Genomic DNA, 18,454 nt, shown 5'->3' with positions numbered 1-18,454 from the left:
TGAAAATGAAAATGAAATCTCCTTCCATTATGAAATCTGAAATTTTCAAAGTTCCCACAATTTTCACTCGTTCAAAAGCTACTCCCTTTATAAATAGGGCAGAAACAACTTTTCAAAATCTACACAACTCCTACAAATCAAAAAAACCTCCAAGGTGACTAGAAGGAAGGATCTTTCTTCCTTTGATAGGGCTGCCATCATCAAATTTCTTCTTGAAGGAAGCCAAAGTGGAGCAATGCTGCGGTGCAAAAGTGGAGCTGTTGCCGACGAACGATTAGTCGTATTTGGGCAGCTACAAATAAACAAAGAGAAAGTGGTGAGGTAATTAGTTCATTGAGTAAAAAAAAAAAGCTAAGGCCAAGGAGAAAACTTGTAGAACTTGATTTACATTTGATTGCTAGCTTAGAATTGTCAAAAAGATTTACCATTAGAAGGCTAGCATGTGGGATTAAATGCAGTAAAAGCACTGTTGTTAGATGGATAAAATCAGGACTGACCAGGCCTCATTCAAATGCAATAAAACCTGATCTTACTGATCCAAACAAGTTGCTTAGGCTATGGTTTTCCTTAGAAGCTCTAGAATATGACAAGATTGTTAGGAGTTTGACATTTAAAAGCATGCACAACACAATCTACATTGATGAGAAATGGTTCTACATTACAAAAAGTGCACAGATGTTCTATTTGACTCCTGAGGAGATAGAACCTCACAGGACATGCAAGAACAAGAAGTTCATCACCAAGGTGATGTTCATGTATGTTGTATGTAGGCCAATTTTTTGGGCTAATGGTGAATGCTTGTTTGATGGAAAAATTGAAAATTTTCCATTAACTGAATTGGTTCCAGGCAAAAGAAACAGTAAGAACAGGGCTGCAGGTACAATGGAGTGGAAACCAATTCAAAGCATCACCAAACAAGTAGTGAAAGATTGCCTAATCTACAAGGTACATAGAGTGAATGAAATCTGTTCTAAATGTAACAATAGCATGTACCATGTGCAATTCATTTCAGTTTATGCAATGTAGAAGGGAAATGTATGGATTTTTTTTTAAGTGGCAGAGTTTATGCATGTGTTTGAAGTACTGAATGCTTGTTTTTTAAAATTCAGATTATTCCTGCTATTAAAGCATTGTGGCCAGCAAATGCAAGCAAAACCATTTACATACAGCAAGATAATGCTAGGCCTCACATTCAAGATTCAGACCCAAATTTCAGGGCAGTAGCTTCAGCTGATGGCTTTGATATTCATTTAGTGCATAAACCACCAAACTCCCCAGATACAAACATCAATGATCTGGGGTTGTTCAGGGCAATACAAAGCCTCCAAACTGAATCAGTGTCTACAAATGTGGATGGTCTAGTGAATGTTGTCATTAACTCATTCAATGAGCTAAGCCCAACCACTTTGAATAAAGTATTTTTAAGCTTGCAAAGCTGTATGATAGAAATTCTAAAAGTTAAGGGGAGGAATAGCTACAAAATCCCTCATTTAGGGAAGAATGCTTTAATTAAGCAGGATATGCTTCCATTGAATCTCCAAGTTCCAAGTGAACTTGTTAGGGAGTGCATATCCTACCTAATTGACAATGGAGCATTGTCAATTAGTGATTCAGTAATGAAAGATTTGGGAGTGCATGCAGGATGCACAGATGAGGTTGAGATGATGGTACATCAACTTCAAATTCAAGGAACATAAGTTATGTGAAGTAGAAGAACACATTTTGAAGATGGAATCCTTTTGTGAATGCATAATTGAAGGCTGCAGAATTTATGAAAGATTTTTTGTGAAGTTATGTAAAGCTTTAAGGGGAGGAATGCATATGCTGTGTAGAAGGAATTTTTGTGCAGAATTTTGTGTAGAATTGAAGGTTGTGCAGTTATGAATGATTTTTTGTAGAATGAATGATGGATGTCCTTTTGTAAAGTTATGAAATGAATGAATGAATTAGGGGAAATGAATGAATGATTGCAGTAGCCAACAAACAAACCCATCAAACAACAGCCAACCAACAGCATGACATAAACAACAACCAACCAACAACTCAAAAAACCCAATCATGCTAGAACAATGGAAACCAAACCATAAGAACATGGGAACATGGAAGAATCAGGTTATTTTCATCTCATATTAATTCGAAATAAATCATAGTTCAACCAGTTACACAGGGACATAAAAAATGAGCATCAATCATCATTTCAGACCACATTTACACACATACCACATATTACTAACACTGCATATCCCACATGCAATTTCCTAAACCAAACCATAAGCACGAGAGATCGCCACCAGAATAGAGATTAGAGTAGATCTCACCAGAAAAAATCAGAAAGCAGGGTTTTCATCATCAATAACACCCCGTCGCTCATATCCCTGTGTTGCCAGTTTTTCTCACACAGAAAAAATGAATCAGGGTAAGAACTAGGGTTTGAATCACAAATCGAGACTTCACCAGAGGAAGGCTAGACGAAATCAGTTTACCTTCTTGGACTAAAGCCCGGCGACGCCAATCTTTGCATCCATCTTCAATCACCAACAATTGGATCGAAACCTCCAACTTAGCCATCCATTCGAAATCATAGCATTCTCCGTATGATTTCGACATTGATTCGGTCAAACCCCTCAGAAAGTAGATCGAAGAGTGTTATTCGATGAAAGGCGACGAAAGGTGTAAAAGAGAGAGAGAGAGAGCTTCAGATTTCAAATGGATCTACATCACAAGGATTGGTAATGGGTGATGGTGGAGGAATTGGAGGTGAGAGACGAATGCATGGAGGCGGCAGCTTACACCCAAGAAAGTCGACGGCGGAGGATGAATGCAGAGAGACGATCGAGAATTGAGAGAGAGAGAAGCTTTAGGGTTTTCTTTATGCGGCGGAATCGAGGAGGAGAATAGAGATGCAATGAATTAGGGGGTGGAGTCTGATTATTTAGGGATTAATTAGTGTTATAATTAGTCAGTTAATTTAATTTAAATATGCCCATATTATTTCCTAAAAAGGAAACGATACATTATCGGTGGCCGGTGGGACAACCCAAAAAGGAATACGAGACATGAATAGCGGGGCGGAGGGAGTACCATTTATTTACATTTTCTCTTTTTCACCCATCACACTTAACACATAAAATACCAATTTCTTAAAGCTCATGCGAAAAGAAGTTGCGCAAACTTCGTGGGACGGAGGGAGTATAATACCCACACTCCGTTTACGCACACCCTGTATTTTGACAAGGGATACCACACCTATGAAATCCACCCAGTATAACATCGCAAAATATTTTATTAATGTTCGGCAAATGAGACACTAACCCTCTATTAATCTCTTAGCTCCATCCAAAATGTTCTTTAGCAACATGGCAACTGTCATCGGCCCGACACCACCGGGAACCGGAGTGATGCATCCTGCCGTCTTACATGCTTCCTGAAAATCTACATCCCCAACAAGCCGATAACCATTTCTTACTAGGGTCATCCACAGCATTGGATCCCACATCGATTACTGCAACACCGGGTTTGATCCAACTGCCCTTGATCTGAAAATCGAGTAGCTTGATCCGTTAGTAAAAGTAATCTTTCATACATCAGCACATCACATGGAGCAAACACTACACAAAGTTAAGTTGTAACAAGGCCAAAGGAAATCGTGATATGATTCTTGTTACCATTGCTGCTTGTCCTACAACAGCGATGATAATGTCAGCATTTGGAACAATGCTCTCGGGTTCTTTGGTACGAGAATGGACTTTGACGAAAGCATCTTCCTTTAGGAGGAGCAGGGAAACCGGCAAACTAACTATGTTACTCCGACCTACCACAACATCATTCTTTCCCTTAATAGTAATGCCATGGCGGGTTAGAAGCTCGATGCAACCCTGTTTATGAGAAAAAACACTAATATAAGTGACGAATTTACTCCATAAAAATCTAGTGAAGTAATATATTCCAGAAATGGAAAGCCAATTAGGAAGTAGCATTTAAATGCTACTTCCTAATTGGCTTTCCATTTCTGAAATATATTACTTCACTAGATTTTTATGGAGTAAATTCGTCACTTATATCTGTGTTTTTTTCTAATAAACATGGTTGCATCGAGTTTCTAACCCGCCATGGCATTACTATTAAGGGAAAGAATGTTGTTGTGGTAGGTCGGAGTAACATAGTTGGTTTGCCGGTTTCCCTGCTCCTCCTAAAGGAAGATGCTACCGTCACTATGGTCCATTCTCGTACCAAAGAACCCGAGAGCATTGTTCGAAATGCTGACATTATTATCGCTGCTGTAGGACAAGCAGCAATGGTAACGAGAATCATATCACGATTTCCTTTGGCCTTGTTACAACTTAACTTTGTGTAGTGTTTTCTCCATGTGATGTGCTGATGTATGAAAGATTACTTTTACTAACGGATCAAGCTACTCGATTTTTAGATCAAGGGCAGTTGGATCAAACCCGGTGCTGTTGTAATTGATGTGAGAACCAATGCTGTGGATGATCCTAGTAAGAAATCTGGTTATCGGCTTGTTGGGGATGTAGATTTTCAGGAAGCATGTAAGACGGCTGGATGCATCACTCTGATTCCCGGTGGTGTCGGGCCGATGACAGTTGCCATGTTGCTAAAGAACACTTTGGATGGAGCTAAGAGAGTAATAGAGGGTTAGTGTCTCATTTGCCAAACATTAATAAAACATTTTGCGATGTTATACTGGGTGGATTTCATAGGTGTGGTATACCTTGTCAAAATACAGGGTGTGCGTAAACGGAGTGTGGGTATTATACACGATATATTTCATCGGGTGTAGCATCTAAGACGTAGTCTTTAGTGATCTTTTTGCATTTCTTCAAACTTTTGTGAGTTGCATAGTATTGTATGGTATCCTTGTTTAAGGCCTAATATATTTTCTTCAATACTTAATGTCCCACAAAAATGCTTACTTGACTCTTTCCCTTATTTCAGTTTGGAAACTTAAAAAGTCCATTTTCATTTATTTTTTGAGCTGGTGGTTGGGGCCTTGGGGGTAAAACTTCTTTGATCTAGTCTCCTATGCCGACGTGTGCATGATCAAACATTTACTTCAAACCTTAATTATGATTAAATTAAATTTGAATGGTGGATTAGCAAACTCTAATAAGTAATAACCTTCTAATTATTTCTTAATAATAACAAATTTACTGATTATGACGTCCATACTCCACGCAGAAGCTTTCGTAAACTTATTTTGGCTACTAGCTTCTTGCATTTGAATAAAATTTGATAGATAATATACGTTGCATTACCCCAATATCAAAATCATAGTTTTTTCAACTGAAGTGGTATTGGTGTTACAATCGATGACTAAAATATAATGGTGCATTTTTATTTGATCGTAAATTTATCATGAAAAAAAATGAGGGGTAGAAAAATAATTATTTCTTCATTTTTATTTTATTTTTATCATTTTCTAATTTCATTCTTTCCCATTTCCCTTTTCACTTCAATAAGTAATAATATTATCCATCTATTTTGAAGTGATAATATTAAGCTTAAGTTTACTTTAACATGTTGTGAAGAGATTGAATGTCCAAATTACGGGCCTCAATATTGAGCCGAACTTGTGGATGGAAGGATACTAATGGCGAAATCCAGATTGCAAAGGCCACATAAACATTATGAGATCGTTTATTATACTGTATGAATATATATATATATATATATATTATAATATTTATCTTCTTAATTTTCAATAAAATCAATTTTATTCTATGTAAAATCAATTTCTAAGTTTAAAATCAATTATCTCTTAACAAAGCGTAAAATCAATTTCTAAGTTTAAAATTATTCTAAACTTAGCTAAAATGAACGGGGTATTACAGCTTAATTATCTCTTAACAAAGATTAAGAATTTGATTTTGTAGCGTTATAGTGGTGAGGTTTTGAATGGTTAATGTTATTTTATGTTTAGGCAAAAATCCAAACACATGTAGGTGATGAGCCCAATAAAAGAAAGGAGAAAATGTATGTATTGTAGGCCTAGATTTTGGGCCTTTGTGATGTCAAACAAAAGACTAACTAGAGATCCATATTCGTGCTTCCAGGCCAACGTACAAGTTCGTAGGCGCAAAGTATAAATTTCCAAACAACAATTCTCGCTGCCTGATGCTGATGTTTATCTACAGACTACACTACACAATCACGAATCACCATTCAGTTGATCATAATCTAGCTGCAAATCTCTGTCAACCCACAACCATGTCGGATCACAAGGTTACTATAATCGACGGCAAAGCAGTCGCCCAAACAATCCGATCGAAGATCGCCGCCGAAGTCTGCCGCCTCTCTGAAACGTACATCAAGGTCTCTCTCTCTCTCTCTCTTTCTCTCGCTTCAGATTTACTTCATTTGTAGCTCTGATATTGGCAAGAATGCAAAATGCTCTATTAATTGTAGGTTTTTGGAGTTGATTTCAGGTTCCTGGTCTAGCTGTTATGATTGTAGGGCAAAGGAAGGATTCACAGAGCTATGTGAATATGAAAAGGAAAGCTTGTGCAGAAGTTGGAATCAAGTCGATTGATTTGGACCTACTAGAGAATGTATCCGAATCTGAATTGATTAGCAAAGTTCATGAACTGAATGTAAATCCTGATGTTCATGGTTGGTGAGCTAAATTTGTTGCACTCATCGAGTGTCTTGGGTTTGATTGTTTTCTAGATATGTGTATTTTGCCTGTTTGTTCGTGTGATCATGTTGTAGTCGTATCGGCTCGGATGTATCATGCATATTGAGTACTGTGCCAAGAAATGTCTTTTTGAATCTCGTAGACTCTGCAGAGATGAATTTGATGATTTACCCGTTTGAAACTTGAGTCTTTTGCTTGTTCAGAGCAGTATCCGAATCTGAGTTGATCTGCGAAATTCATGAATTGAATGCTAATCCTTATGTTCATGGTTGGTTAGCTAAATGTACAAAATTCATCTGAGTTTCTACGGTTCATATTAGTTGTTGGATTTGTGTTTGTTGCTTGTTTGTTCGTGCAATCATTTTGTAGTTGTATCTGCTTAGATGTATATTTCTTAGTGTACCTAAACCTTTGAAACTCATAAGCTTTGTAGAAATAAATTTCATGGGAGCAGTGTCGAGTTAAGATTGATTTAACATATATCCATATGCCTTGATTTTGTGTTATTATGATGGTTTTTATCAATTTTCCTCGTAGATTGTAAGATCCTTTCAAAATATACGTTGTTGTTCTGACCTAATATTTTGAAGTTGGAAAATTGAAAAGCAAAAGAATTTATCTTTGGTTGTTGCAGGTATACTGGGTCAGCTCCCGTTGCCTAAACATATAAACGAAGAGAAAATTTTAACTGAGATATCCCTGGGAAAGGATGTGGATGGATTTCACCCTCTGAACATTGGTAAATTAGCAATGAAAGGCAGAGATCCCTGTTTGTTCCGTGCACCCTAAAGGTAATAATATACAAGTGCACTACCTTAGATGCTATTTAAATGCTACTTCCTAATTGGCTTTCCATTTCTGAAATATATTACTTCACTAGATTTTTATGGAGTAAATTCGTCACTTATATCTGTGTTTTTTTCTAATAAACATGGTTGCATCGAGCTTCTAACCCGCCATGGCATTACTATTAAGGGAAAGAATGTTGTTGTGGTAGGTCGGAGTAACATAGTTGGTTTGCCGGTTTCCCTGCTCCTCCTAAAGGAAGATGCTACCGTCACTATGGTCCATTCTCGTACCAAAGAACCCGAGAGCATTGTTCGAAATGCTGACATTATTATCGCTGCTGTAGGACAAGCATCAATGGTAACGAGAATCATATCACGATTTCCTTTGGCCTTGTTACAACTTAACTTTGTGTAGTGTTTTCTCCATGTGATGTGCTGATGTATGAAAGATTACTTTTACTAACGGATCAAGCTACTTGATTTTTAGATCAAGGGCAGTTGGATCAAACCCGGTGCTGTTGTAATTGATGTGAGAACCAATGCTGTGGATGATCCTAGTAAGTAATCTGGTTATCGGCTTGTTGGGGATGTAGATTTTCAGGAAGCATGTAAGACGACCGGATGCATCACTCCGATTCCCGGTGGTGTCGGGCCGATGACAGTTGCCATGTTGCTAAAGAACACTTTGGATGGAGCTAAGAGAGTAATAGAGGGTTAGTGTCTCATTTGCCAAACATTAATAAAACATTTTGCGATGTTATACTGGGTGGATTTCATAGGTGTGGTATACCTTGTCAAAATACAGGGTGTGCATAAACGGAGTGTGGGTATTATACACGATATATTTCATCGGGTGTAGCATCTAAGACGTAGTCTTTAGTGATCTTTTTGCATTTCTTCAAACTTTTGTGAGTTGCATTGTATTGTATGGTATCCTTGTTTAAGGCCTAATATATTTTCTTCAATACTTAATGTCCCACAAAAATGCTTACTTGACTCTTTCCCTTATTTCAGTTTGGAAACTTAAAAAGTCCATTTTCATTTATTTTTTGAGCTGGTGGTTGGGGCCTTGGGGGTAAAACTTCTTTGATCTAGTCTCCTATGCCGACGTGTGCATGATCAAACATTTACTTCAAACCTTAATTATGATTAAATTAAATTTGAATGGTGGATTAGCAAACTCTAATAAGTAATAACCTTCTAATTATTTCTTAATAATAACAAATTTACTGATTATGACGTCCATACTCCACGCAGAAGCTTTCGTAAACTTATTTTGGCTACTAGCTTCTTGCATTTGAATAAAATTTGATAGATAATATACGTTGCATTACCCCAATATCAAAATCATAGTTTTTTCAACTGAAGTGGTATTGGTGTTACAATCGATGACTAAAATATAATGGTGCATTTTTATTTGATCGTAAATTTATCATGAAAAAAATGAGGGGTAGAAAAATAATTATTTCTTCATTTTTATTTTATTTTTATCATTTTCTAATTTCATTCTTTCCCATTTCCCTTTTCACTTCAATAAGTAATAATATTATCCATCTATTTTGAAGTGATAATATTAAGCTTAAGTTTACTTTAACATGTTGTGAAGAGATTGAATGTCCAAATTACGGGCCTCAATATTGAGCCCAACTTGTGGATGGAAGGATACTAATGGCGAAATCCAGATTGCAAAGGCCACATAAACATTATGAGATCGTTTATTATACTGTATGAATATATATATATATATATATATATATATATATATATTAATATTTATCTTCTTAATTTTCAATAAAATCAATTTTATTCTATGTAAAATCAATTTCTAAGTTTAAAATCAATTATCTCTTAACAAAGCGTAAAATCAATTTCTAAGTTTAAAATTATTCTAAACTTAGCTAAAATGAACGGGGTATTACAGCTTAATTATCTCTTAACAAAGATTAAGAATTTGATTTTGTAGCGTTATAGTGGTGAGGTTTTGAATGGTTAATGTTATTTTATGTTTAGGCAAAAATCCAAACACATGTAGGTGATGAGCCCAATAGAAGAAAGGAGAAAATGTATGTATTGTAGGCCTAGATTTTGGGCCTTTGTGATGCCAAACAAAAGACTAACTAGAGATCCATATTCGTGCTTCCAGGCCAACGTACAAGTTCGTAGGCGCAAAGTATAAATTTCCAAACAACAATTCTCGCTGCCTGATGCTGATGTTTATCTACAGACTACACTACACAATCACGAATCACCATTCAGTTGATCATAATCTAGCTGCAAATCTCTGTCAACCCACAACCATGTCGGATCACAAGGTTACTATAATCGACGGCAAAGCAGTCGCCCAAACAATCCGATTGAAGATCGCCGCCGAAGTCTGCCGCCTCTCTGAAACGTACATCAAGGTCTCTCTCTCTCTCTCTCTTTCTCTCGCTTCAGATTTACTTCATTTGTAGCTCTGATATTGGCAAGAATGCAAAATGCTCTATTAATTGTAGGTTTTTGGAGTTGATTTCAGGTTCCTGGTCTAGCTGTTATGATTGTAGGGCAAAGGAAGGATTCACAGAGCTATGTGAATATGAAAAGGAAAGCTTGTGCAGAAGTTGGAATCAAGTCGATTGATTTGGACCTACTAGAGAATGTATCCGAATCTGAATTGATTAGCAAAGTTCATGAACTGAATGTAAATCCTGACACTACAAGAAAACACGCAGTTAACGACCGAAATTAACGACCGAAATTTTCGGTCGTTAATTTTGCGGCCTTAACGACCGATTTACGACCGTTTAACGACCGATTTTATTTTTTATTTTTTTTTTATTTTTTAACGACCGAAAATTCGGTCGCTAATTATTATTTTAATATTTTAATATTTAATTTTTATTAACGACCGAATTTTCGGTCGTAAAAAATATTTTTTTTTATTTTAATTATTTTTTTAATTTTAACGACCGAAAATTCGGTCGTTAATATATATTTTTTATTTTTTTATTAAAAAATATTTTTTTAAAAAAAATTAATTTTTTTTTTTGAAAAAAAAATTAATTTTTTAACGACCGAATTATTCGGTCGTTAATTTTATTTTTTAATTTTTTTTGAATTTTTTTATTATTTTTTAATTTTTTTAATATTTTTAAAATAAAAAAAATATTTTTTTAATTATTTTTTTTAAAGACCGAATTTTTCGGTCGTTAAAATTATTTTTATTTATTTTTTATTTTTTTATTTATTTTTTATTTATTTTAATTTATTTATTTTATTTATTAACGACCGAATAATCGGTCGTTAATATTATTTTTAAAATTTTAAAAATTTTTAAATTTCATTTATATTTTTATTTATTTTTAATTTTTCATTATATATAAATATTTAATTATTTTTTATTAATTTTCTATTTAATTATTATTTTCAAATTATAGAGATTATTTTTAATTATCTAATTATTATTTTTCGATTATTATTTAATTATTATTTTCTATAGAAATAATTAATTATTTAATTATTATTTTTCGATTATTATTTTATTTTTATTTTTCTATTTCTATTTAATTATTTTTTATTAATTTTTTATTAATTTTCTATTTTTAATTATTTTACAAATTTAATTATTTTTTATTAATTTTCTATTTAATTATTTTTCGATTATATATAAATATTTAATTATTTTTTTATTATTTTCAAATTATTTTTATTTTTATTATTTAATTATTTAATTATTATTTTCAAATAATAATAAATTATTAGACTTATTAGATTTTCTAAATTATTAGATTCATAATAATAAAATTATTTTTCAAATATTAATTTTATTAATATTGATTATTTGATTTAATATTGATTTTGTTGTATATTTGATTATTATTTTTCATACTCATATTTTCTTTTCTTTATTTAATTACTATAATATTAATTTTTTACTATTTTAAATTCGATCGTATATTTATCGTAAATGTTTAATGATATTTTATATTATCTCGACATATTATAAGGTTATGAATGATTAATGATATTTTATATTGAATTAGAGTTTAAATGAATTAATAGGTACTATATATATCAATAATACGAGTGTTCTGTACTGGTGACTACTCGAAAGGAACTCCGAGGTTAAGCGTGCTTGACTTAGAGCACAAGTAAGATGGGTGACCTACTGGGAAGTTCGTCAAATGGTATGCAATTAAGGTCAAAATACATTAGAAATACACTAAAAATACTTGTGGGACACAAAGATATATATATAAAAAAAAAAATATTTTTTTCGAAAAAAAAAATTAATTTTTTTATTAATTTTTAACGACCGAAATTTCGGTCGTTAATTAAAAAAAATAAAAAAAAATAATTTTTTTTTATTTTTATTTTTTATTTTTTTTTCTCTTTTTAACGACCGAAATTTCGGTCGTTAAAAATAAAAAATCGGTCGTTAAATTTAACGACCGAAAAAACGGTCGTTAAAACTCGGGCGACGATGCAAACAACGACCGAAAAAAACGGTCGTTAAATCGGTCGTTAATAATATTAACGACCGATTTTTGGGTTTTAACGACCGAATTTTCGGTCGTTAGAGCCGCATTTTCTTGTAGTGTGATGTTCATGGTTGGTGAGCTAAATTTGTTGCAGTCATCGAGTTTCTTGGGTTTGATTGTTTTCTAGATATGTGTATTTTGCCTGTTTGTTCGTGTGATCATGTTGTAGTCGTATCGGCTCGGATGTATCATGCATATTGAGTACTGTGCCAAGAAATGTCTTTTTGAATCTCGTAGACTCTGCAGAGATGAATTTGATGATTTACCCGTTTGAAACTTGAGTCTTTTGCTTGTTCAGAGCAGTATCCGAATCTGAGTTGATCTGCGAAATTCATGAATTGAATGCCAATCCTTATGTTCATGGTTGGTTAGCTAAATGTACAAAATTCATCTGAGTTTCTACGGTTCATATTAGTTGTTGGATTTGTGTTTGTTGCTTGTTTATTCGTGCAATCATTTTGTAGTTGTATCTGCTTAGATGTATATTTCTTAGTGTACCTAAACCTTTGAAACTCATAAGCTTTGTAGAAATAAATTTCATGGGAGCAGTGTCGAGTTAAGATTGATTTAACATATATCCATATGCCTTGATTTTGTGTTATTATGATGGTTTTTATCAATTTTCCTCGTAGATTGTAAGATCCTTTCAAAATATACGTTGTTGTTCTGACCTAATATTTTGAAGTTGGAAAATTGAAAAGCAAAAGAATTTATGTTTGGTTGTTGTAGGTATACTGGGTCAGCTCCCGTTGCCTAAACATATAAACGAAGAGAAAATTTTAACTGAGATATCCCTGGGAAAGGATGTGGATGGATTTCACCCTCTGAACATTGGTAAATTAGCAATGAAAGGTGATTGGAGATATAAGGTGGAGTTTGGTGAATGGAGAGATAAGGTGGTTCTTGGAGTGGATGGGGAACTAACTACTAACATCTAACATGACTTTGACCGATCAAAAAAAAAACCAGAGGGCTTAGCCCACTGGCCACCGGGTCCTCACTTAAGTGAAGTGACCCGGGTTCGATCCCTCTTGGGAGCGAATTGGAGATTGGAGATATAAGGTGGATTTGGTGAATGGAGAGATAAGGTGGTTCTTGGAGTGGATGGGGAACTAATTACTAACATCTAACATGACTTTGACCGATCAAAAAAAAAAAAATTAGCAATGAAAGGCAGAGATCCCTGTTTGTTCCGTGCACCCTAAAGGTAATAATATACAAGTGCACTACCTTAGATGCTATTTAAATGCTACTTCCTAATTGGCTTTCCATTTCTGAAATATATTACTTCACTAGATTTTTATGGAGTAAATTCGTCACTTATATCTGTGTTTTTTCCTAATAAACATGGTTGCATCGAGCTTCTAACCCGCCATGGCATTACTATTAAGGGAAAGAATGTTGTTGTGGTAGGTCGGAGTAACATAGTTGGTTTGCCGGTTTCCCTGCTCCTCCTAAAGGAAGATGCTACCGTCACTATGGTCCATTCTCGTACCAAAGAACCCGAGAGCATTGTTCGAAATGCTGACATTAATATCGCTGTAGTAGGACAAGCAGCAATGGTAACGAGAATCATATCACGATTTCCTTTGGCCTTGTTACAACTTAACTTTGTGTAGTGTTTTCTCCATGTGATGTGCTGATGTATGAAAGATTACTTTTACTAACGGATCAAGCTACTCGATTTTTAGATCAAGGGCAGTTGGATCAAACCCGGTGCTGTTGTAATTGATGTGAGAACCAATGCTGTGGATGATCCTGGTAAGAAATCTGGTTATCGGCTTGTTGGGGATGTAGATTTTCAGGAAGCATGTAAGATGGCCGGATGCATCACTCCGATTCCCGGTGGTGTCGGGCCGATGACAGTTGCCATGTTGCTAAAGAACACTTTGGATGGAGCTAAGAGAGTAATAGAGGGTTAGTGTCTCATTTGCCAAACATTAATAAAACATTTTGCGATGTTATACTGGGTGGATTTCATAGGTGTGGTATACCTTGTCAAAATACAGGGTGTGCGTAAACGGAGTGTGGGTATTATACACGATATATTTCATCGGGTGTAGCATCTAAGACGTAGTCTTTAGTGATCTTTTTGCATTTCTTCAAACTTTTGTGAGTTGCATTGTATTGTATGGTATCCTTGTTTAAGGCCTAATATATTTTCTTCAATACTTAATGTCCCACAAAAATGCTTACTTGACTCTTTCCCTTATTTCAGTTTGGAAACTTAAAAAGTCCATTTTCATTTATTTTTTGAGCTGGTGGTTGGGGCCTTGGGGGTAAAACTTCTTTGATCTAGTCTCCTATGCCGACGTGTGCATGATCAAACATTTACTTCAAACCTTAATTATGATTAAATTAAATTTGAATGGTGGATTAGCAAACTCTAATAAGTAATAACCTTCTAATTATTTCTTAATAATAACAAATTTACTGATTATGACGTCCATACTCCACGCAGAAGCTTTCGTAAACTTATTTTGGCTACTAGCTTCTTGCATTTGAATAAAATTTGATAGATAATATACGTTGCATTACCCCAATATCAAAATCATAGTTTTTTCAACTGAAGTGGTATTGGTGTTACAATCGATGACTAAAATATAATGGTGCATTTTTATTTGATCGTAAATTTATCATGAAAAAAAATGAGGGGTAGAAAAATAATTATTTCTTCATTTTTATTTTATTTTTATCATTTTCTAATTTCATTCTTTCCCATTTCCCTTTTCACTTCAATAAGTAATAATATTATCCATCTATTTTGAAGTGATAATATTAAGCTTAAGTTTACTTTAACATGTTGTGAAGAGATTGAATGTCCAAATTACGGGCCTCAATATTGAGCCCAACTTGTGGATGGAAGGATACTAATGGCGAAATCCAGATTGCAAAGGCCACATAAACATTATGAGATCGTTTATTATACTGTATGAATATATATATATATATATATATATATATATTAATATTTATCTTCTTAATTTTCAATAAAATCAATTTTATTCTATGTAAAATCAATTTCTAAGTTTAAAATCAATTATCTCTTAACAAAGCGTAAAATCAATTTCTAAGTTTAAAATTATTCTAAACTTAGCTAAAATGAACGGGGTATTACAGCTTAATTATCTCTTAACAAAGATTAAGAATTTGATTTTGTAGCGTTATAGTGGTGAGGTTTTGAATGGTTAATGTTATTTTATGTTTAGGCAAAAATCCAAACACATGTAGGTGATGAGCCCAATAGAAGAAAGGAGAAAATGTATGTATTGTAGGCCTAGATTTTGGGCCTTTGTGATGCCAAACAAAAGACTAACTAGAGATCCATATTCGTGCTTCCAGGCCAACGTACAAGTTCGTAGGCGCAAAGTATAAATTTCCAAACAACAATTCTCGCTGCCTGATGCTGATGTTTATCTACAGACTACACTACACAATCACGAATCACCATTCAGTTGATCATAATCTAGCTGCAAATCTCTGTCAACCCACAACCATGTCGGATCACAAGGTTACTATAATCGACGGCAAAGCAGTCGCCCAAACAATCCGATCGAAGATCGCCGCCGAAGTCTGCCGCCTCTCTGAAACGTACATCAAGGTCTCTCTCTCTCTCTCTCTCTCTCTTTCTCTCGCTTCAGATTTACTTCATTTGTAGCTCTGATATTGGCAAGAATGCAAAATGCTCTATTAATTGTAGGTTTTTGGAGTTGATTTCAGGTTCCTGGTCTAGCTGTTATGATTGTAGGGCAAAGGAAGGATTCACAGAGCTATGTGAATATGAAAAGGAAAGCTTGTGCAGAAGTTGGAATCAAGTCGATTGATTTGGACCTACTAGAGAATGTATCCGAATCTGAATTGATTATCAAAGTTCATGAACTGAATGTAAATCCTGATGTTCATGGTTGGTGAGCTAAATCTGTTGCAGTCATCGAGTTTCTTGGGTTTGATTGTTTTCTAGATATGTGTATTTTGCCTGTTTGTTCGTGTGATCATGTTGTAGTCGTATCGGCTCGGATGTATCATGCATATTGAGTACTGTGCCAAGAAATGTCTTTTTGAATCTCGTAGACTCTGCAGAGATGAATTTGATGATTTACCCGTTTGAAACTTGAGTCTTTTGCTTGTTCAGAGCAGTATCCGAATCTGAGTTGATCTGCGAAATTCATGAATTGAATGCCAATCCTTATGTTCATGGTTGGTTAGCTAAATGTACAAAATTCATCTGAGTTTCTACGGTTCATATTAGTTGTTGGATTTGTGTTTGTTGCTTGTTTGTTCGTGCAATCATTTTGTAGTTGTATCTGCTTAGATGTATATTTCTTAGTGTACCTAAACCTTTGAAACTCATAAGCTTTGTAGAAATAAATTTCATGGGAGCAGTGTCGAGTTAAGATTGATTTAACATATATCCATATGCCTTGATTTTGTGTTATTATGATGGTTTTTATCAATTTTCCTCGTAGATTGTAAGATCCTTTCAAAATATACGTTGTTGTTCTGACCTAATATTTTGAAGTTGGAAAATTGAAAAGCAAAAGAATTTATGTTTGGTTGTTGTAGGTATACTGGGTCAGCTCCCGTTGCCTAAACATATAAACGAAGAGAAAATTTTAACTGAGATATCCCTGGGAAAGGATGTGGATGGATTTCACCCTCTGAACATTGGTAAATTAGCAATGAAAGGCAGAGATCCCTGTTTGTTCCGTGCACCCTAAAGGTAATAATATACAAGTGCACTACCTTAGATGCTATTTAAATGCTACTTCCTAATTGGCTTTCCATTTCTGAAATATATTACTTCACTAGATTTTTATGGAGTAAATTCGTCACTTATATCTGTGTTTTTTTCTAATAAACATGGTTGCATCGAGCTTCTAACCCGCCATGGCATTACTATTAAGGGAAAGAATGTTGTTGTGGTAGGTCGGAGTAACATAGTTGGTTTGCCGGTTTCCCTGCTCCTCCTAAAGGAAGATGCTACCGTCACTATGGTCCATTCTCGTACCAAAGAACCCGAGAGCATTGTTCGAAATGCTGACATTATTATCGCTGCTGTAGGACAAGCAGCAATGGTAACGAGAATCATATCACGATTTCCTTTGGCCTTGTTACAACTTAACTTTGTGTAGTGTTTTCTCCATGTGATGTGCTGATGTATGAAAGATTACTTTTACTAACGGATCAAGCTACTTGATTTTTAGATCAAGGGCAGTTGGATCAAACCCGGTGCTGTTGTAATTGATGTGAGAACCAATGCTGTGGATGATCCTAGTAAGAAATCTGGTTATCGGCTTGTTGGGGATGTAGATTTTCAGGAAGCATGTAAGACGGCCGGATGCATCACTCCGATTCCCGGTGGTGTCGGGCCGATGACAGTTGCCATGTTGCTAAAGAACACTTTGGATGGAGCTAAGAGAGTAATAGAGGGTTAGTGTCTCATTTGCCAAACATTAATAAAACATTTTGCGATGTTATACTGGGTGGATTTCATAGGTGTGGTATACCTTGTCAAAATACAGGGTGTGCGTAAACGGAGTGTGGGTATTATACACGATATATTTCATCGGGTGTAGCATCTAAGACGTAGTCTTTAGTGATCTTTTTGCATTTCTTCAAACTTTTGTGAGTTGCATTGTATTGTATGGTATCCTTGTTTAAGGCCTAATATATTTTCTTCAATACTTAATGTCCCACAAAAATGCTTACTTGACTCTTTCCCTTATTTCAGTTTGGAAACTTAAAAAGTCCATTTTCATTTATTTTTTGAGCTGGTGGTTGGGGCCTTGGGGGTAAAACTTCTTTGATCTAGTCTCCTATGCCGACGTGTGCATGATCAAACATTTACTTCAAACCTTAATTATGATTAAATTAAATTTGAATGGTGGATTAGCAAACTCTAATAAGTAATAACCTTCTAATTATTTCTTAATAATAACAAATTTACTGATTATGACGTCCATACTCCACGCAGAAGCTTTCGTAAACTTATTTTGGCTACTAGCTTCTTGCATTTGAATAAAATTTGATAGATAATATACGTTGCATTACCCCAATATCAAAATCATAGTTTTTTCAACTGAAGTGGTATTGGTGTTACAATCGATGACTAAAATATAATGGTGCATTTTTATTTGATCGTAAATTTATCATGAAAAAAAATGAGGGGTAGAAAAATAATTATTTCTTCATTTTTATTTTATTTTTATCATTTTCTAATTTCATTCTTTCCCATTTCCCTTTTCACTTCAATAAGTAATAATATTATCCATCTATTTTGAAGTGATAATATTAAGCTTAAGTTTACTTTAACATGTTGTGAAGAGATTGAATGTCCAAATTACGGGCCTCAATATTGAGCCCAACTTGTGGATGGAAGGATACTAATGGCGAAATCCAGATTGCAAAGGCCACATAAACATTATGAGATCGTTTATTATACTGTATGAATATATATATATATATATATATATATATTATATATATATATTAAT

The 18,454-nt window shown here is 34.4% G+C and overlaps 3 protein-coding genes and 3 pseudogenes across 3 annotated transcripts; 5 read left to right on the top strand and 1 right to left on the bottom strand.

Annotated features, from left to right (window-relative positions):
• The first annotated feature begins 235 nt into the window (after nucleotides 1-235).
• On the top strand, nucleotides 236-1,697 carry LOC130990857 (uncharacterized). The gene is made up of 3 exons (XM_057915086.1): nucleotides 236-321; nucleotides 420-945; nucleotides 1,110-1,697. Exons 1-3 carry the CDS (start codon nucleotides 236-238, stop codon nucleotides 1,695-1,697), a joined length of 1,200 nt encoding a protein of 399 aa, XP_057771069.1.
• Nucleotides 1,698-3,307: 1,610 nt separating this feature from the next.
• Nucleotides 3,308-3,977, bottom strand: LOC130990856 (bifunctional protein FolD 2-like; annotated as a pseudogene).
• Nucleotides 3,978-4,081: 104 nt separating this feature from the next.
• On the top strand, nucleotides 4,082-4,657 carry LOC130990855 (bifunctional protein FolD 2-like; the record flags this gene model as incomplete). Its single annotated transcript, XM_057915085.1, has 2 exons — nucleotides 4,082-4,297; nucleotides 4,427-4,657. Coding segments are annotated over 2 exons (447 nt in total), but the record flags the coding sequence as incomplete, so codon positions are not given.
• A 1,568-nt stretch (nucleotides 4,658-6,225) lies between these two features.
• LOC130990854 (bifunctional protein FolD 2-like) lies at nucleotides 6,226-8,158 on the top strand (annotated as a pseudogene).
• A 1,579-nt stretch (nucleotides 8,159-9,737) lies between these two features.
• LOC130990853 (bifunctional protein FolD 2-like) lies at nucleotides 9,738-13,882 on the top strand. The gene is made up of 7 exons (XM_057915083.1): nucleotides 9,738-9,842; nucleotides 9,956-10,105; nucleotides 12,278-12,323; nucleotides 12,690-12,834; nucleotides 13,140-13,167; nucleotides 13,310-13,522; nucleotides 13,652-13,882. Exons 1-7 carry the CDS (start codon nucleotides 9,738-9,740, stop codon nucleotides 13,880-13,882), a joined length of 918 nt encoding a protein of 305 aa, XP_057771066.1.
• Nucleotides 13,883-15,456: 1,574 nt separating this feature from the next.
• Nucleotides 15,457-17,493, top strand: LOC130989430 (bifunctional protein FolD 2-like; annotated as a pseudogene).
• The last annotated feature ends 961 nt before the right edge of the window (nucleotides 17,494-18,454 follow it).

This window comes from Salvia miltiorrhiza, chromosome 6 (assembly GCF_028751815.1).
Source record: "Salvia miltiorrhiza cultivar Shanhuang (shh) chromosome 6, IMPLAD_Smil_shh, whole genome shotgun sequence".
Classification (NCBI taxonomy): domain Eukaryota; kingdom Viridiplantae; phylum Streptophyta; class Magnoliopsida; order Lamiales; family Lamiaceae; genus Salvia; species Salvia miltiorrhiza.
The sequence above is the reverse complement of the archived record's forward strand: the minus strand, read 5'-3'. Positions and strand labels throughout refer to the sequence as shown.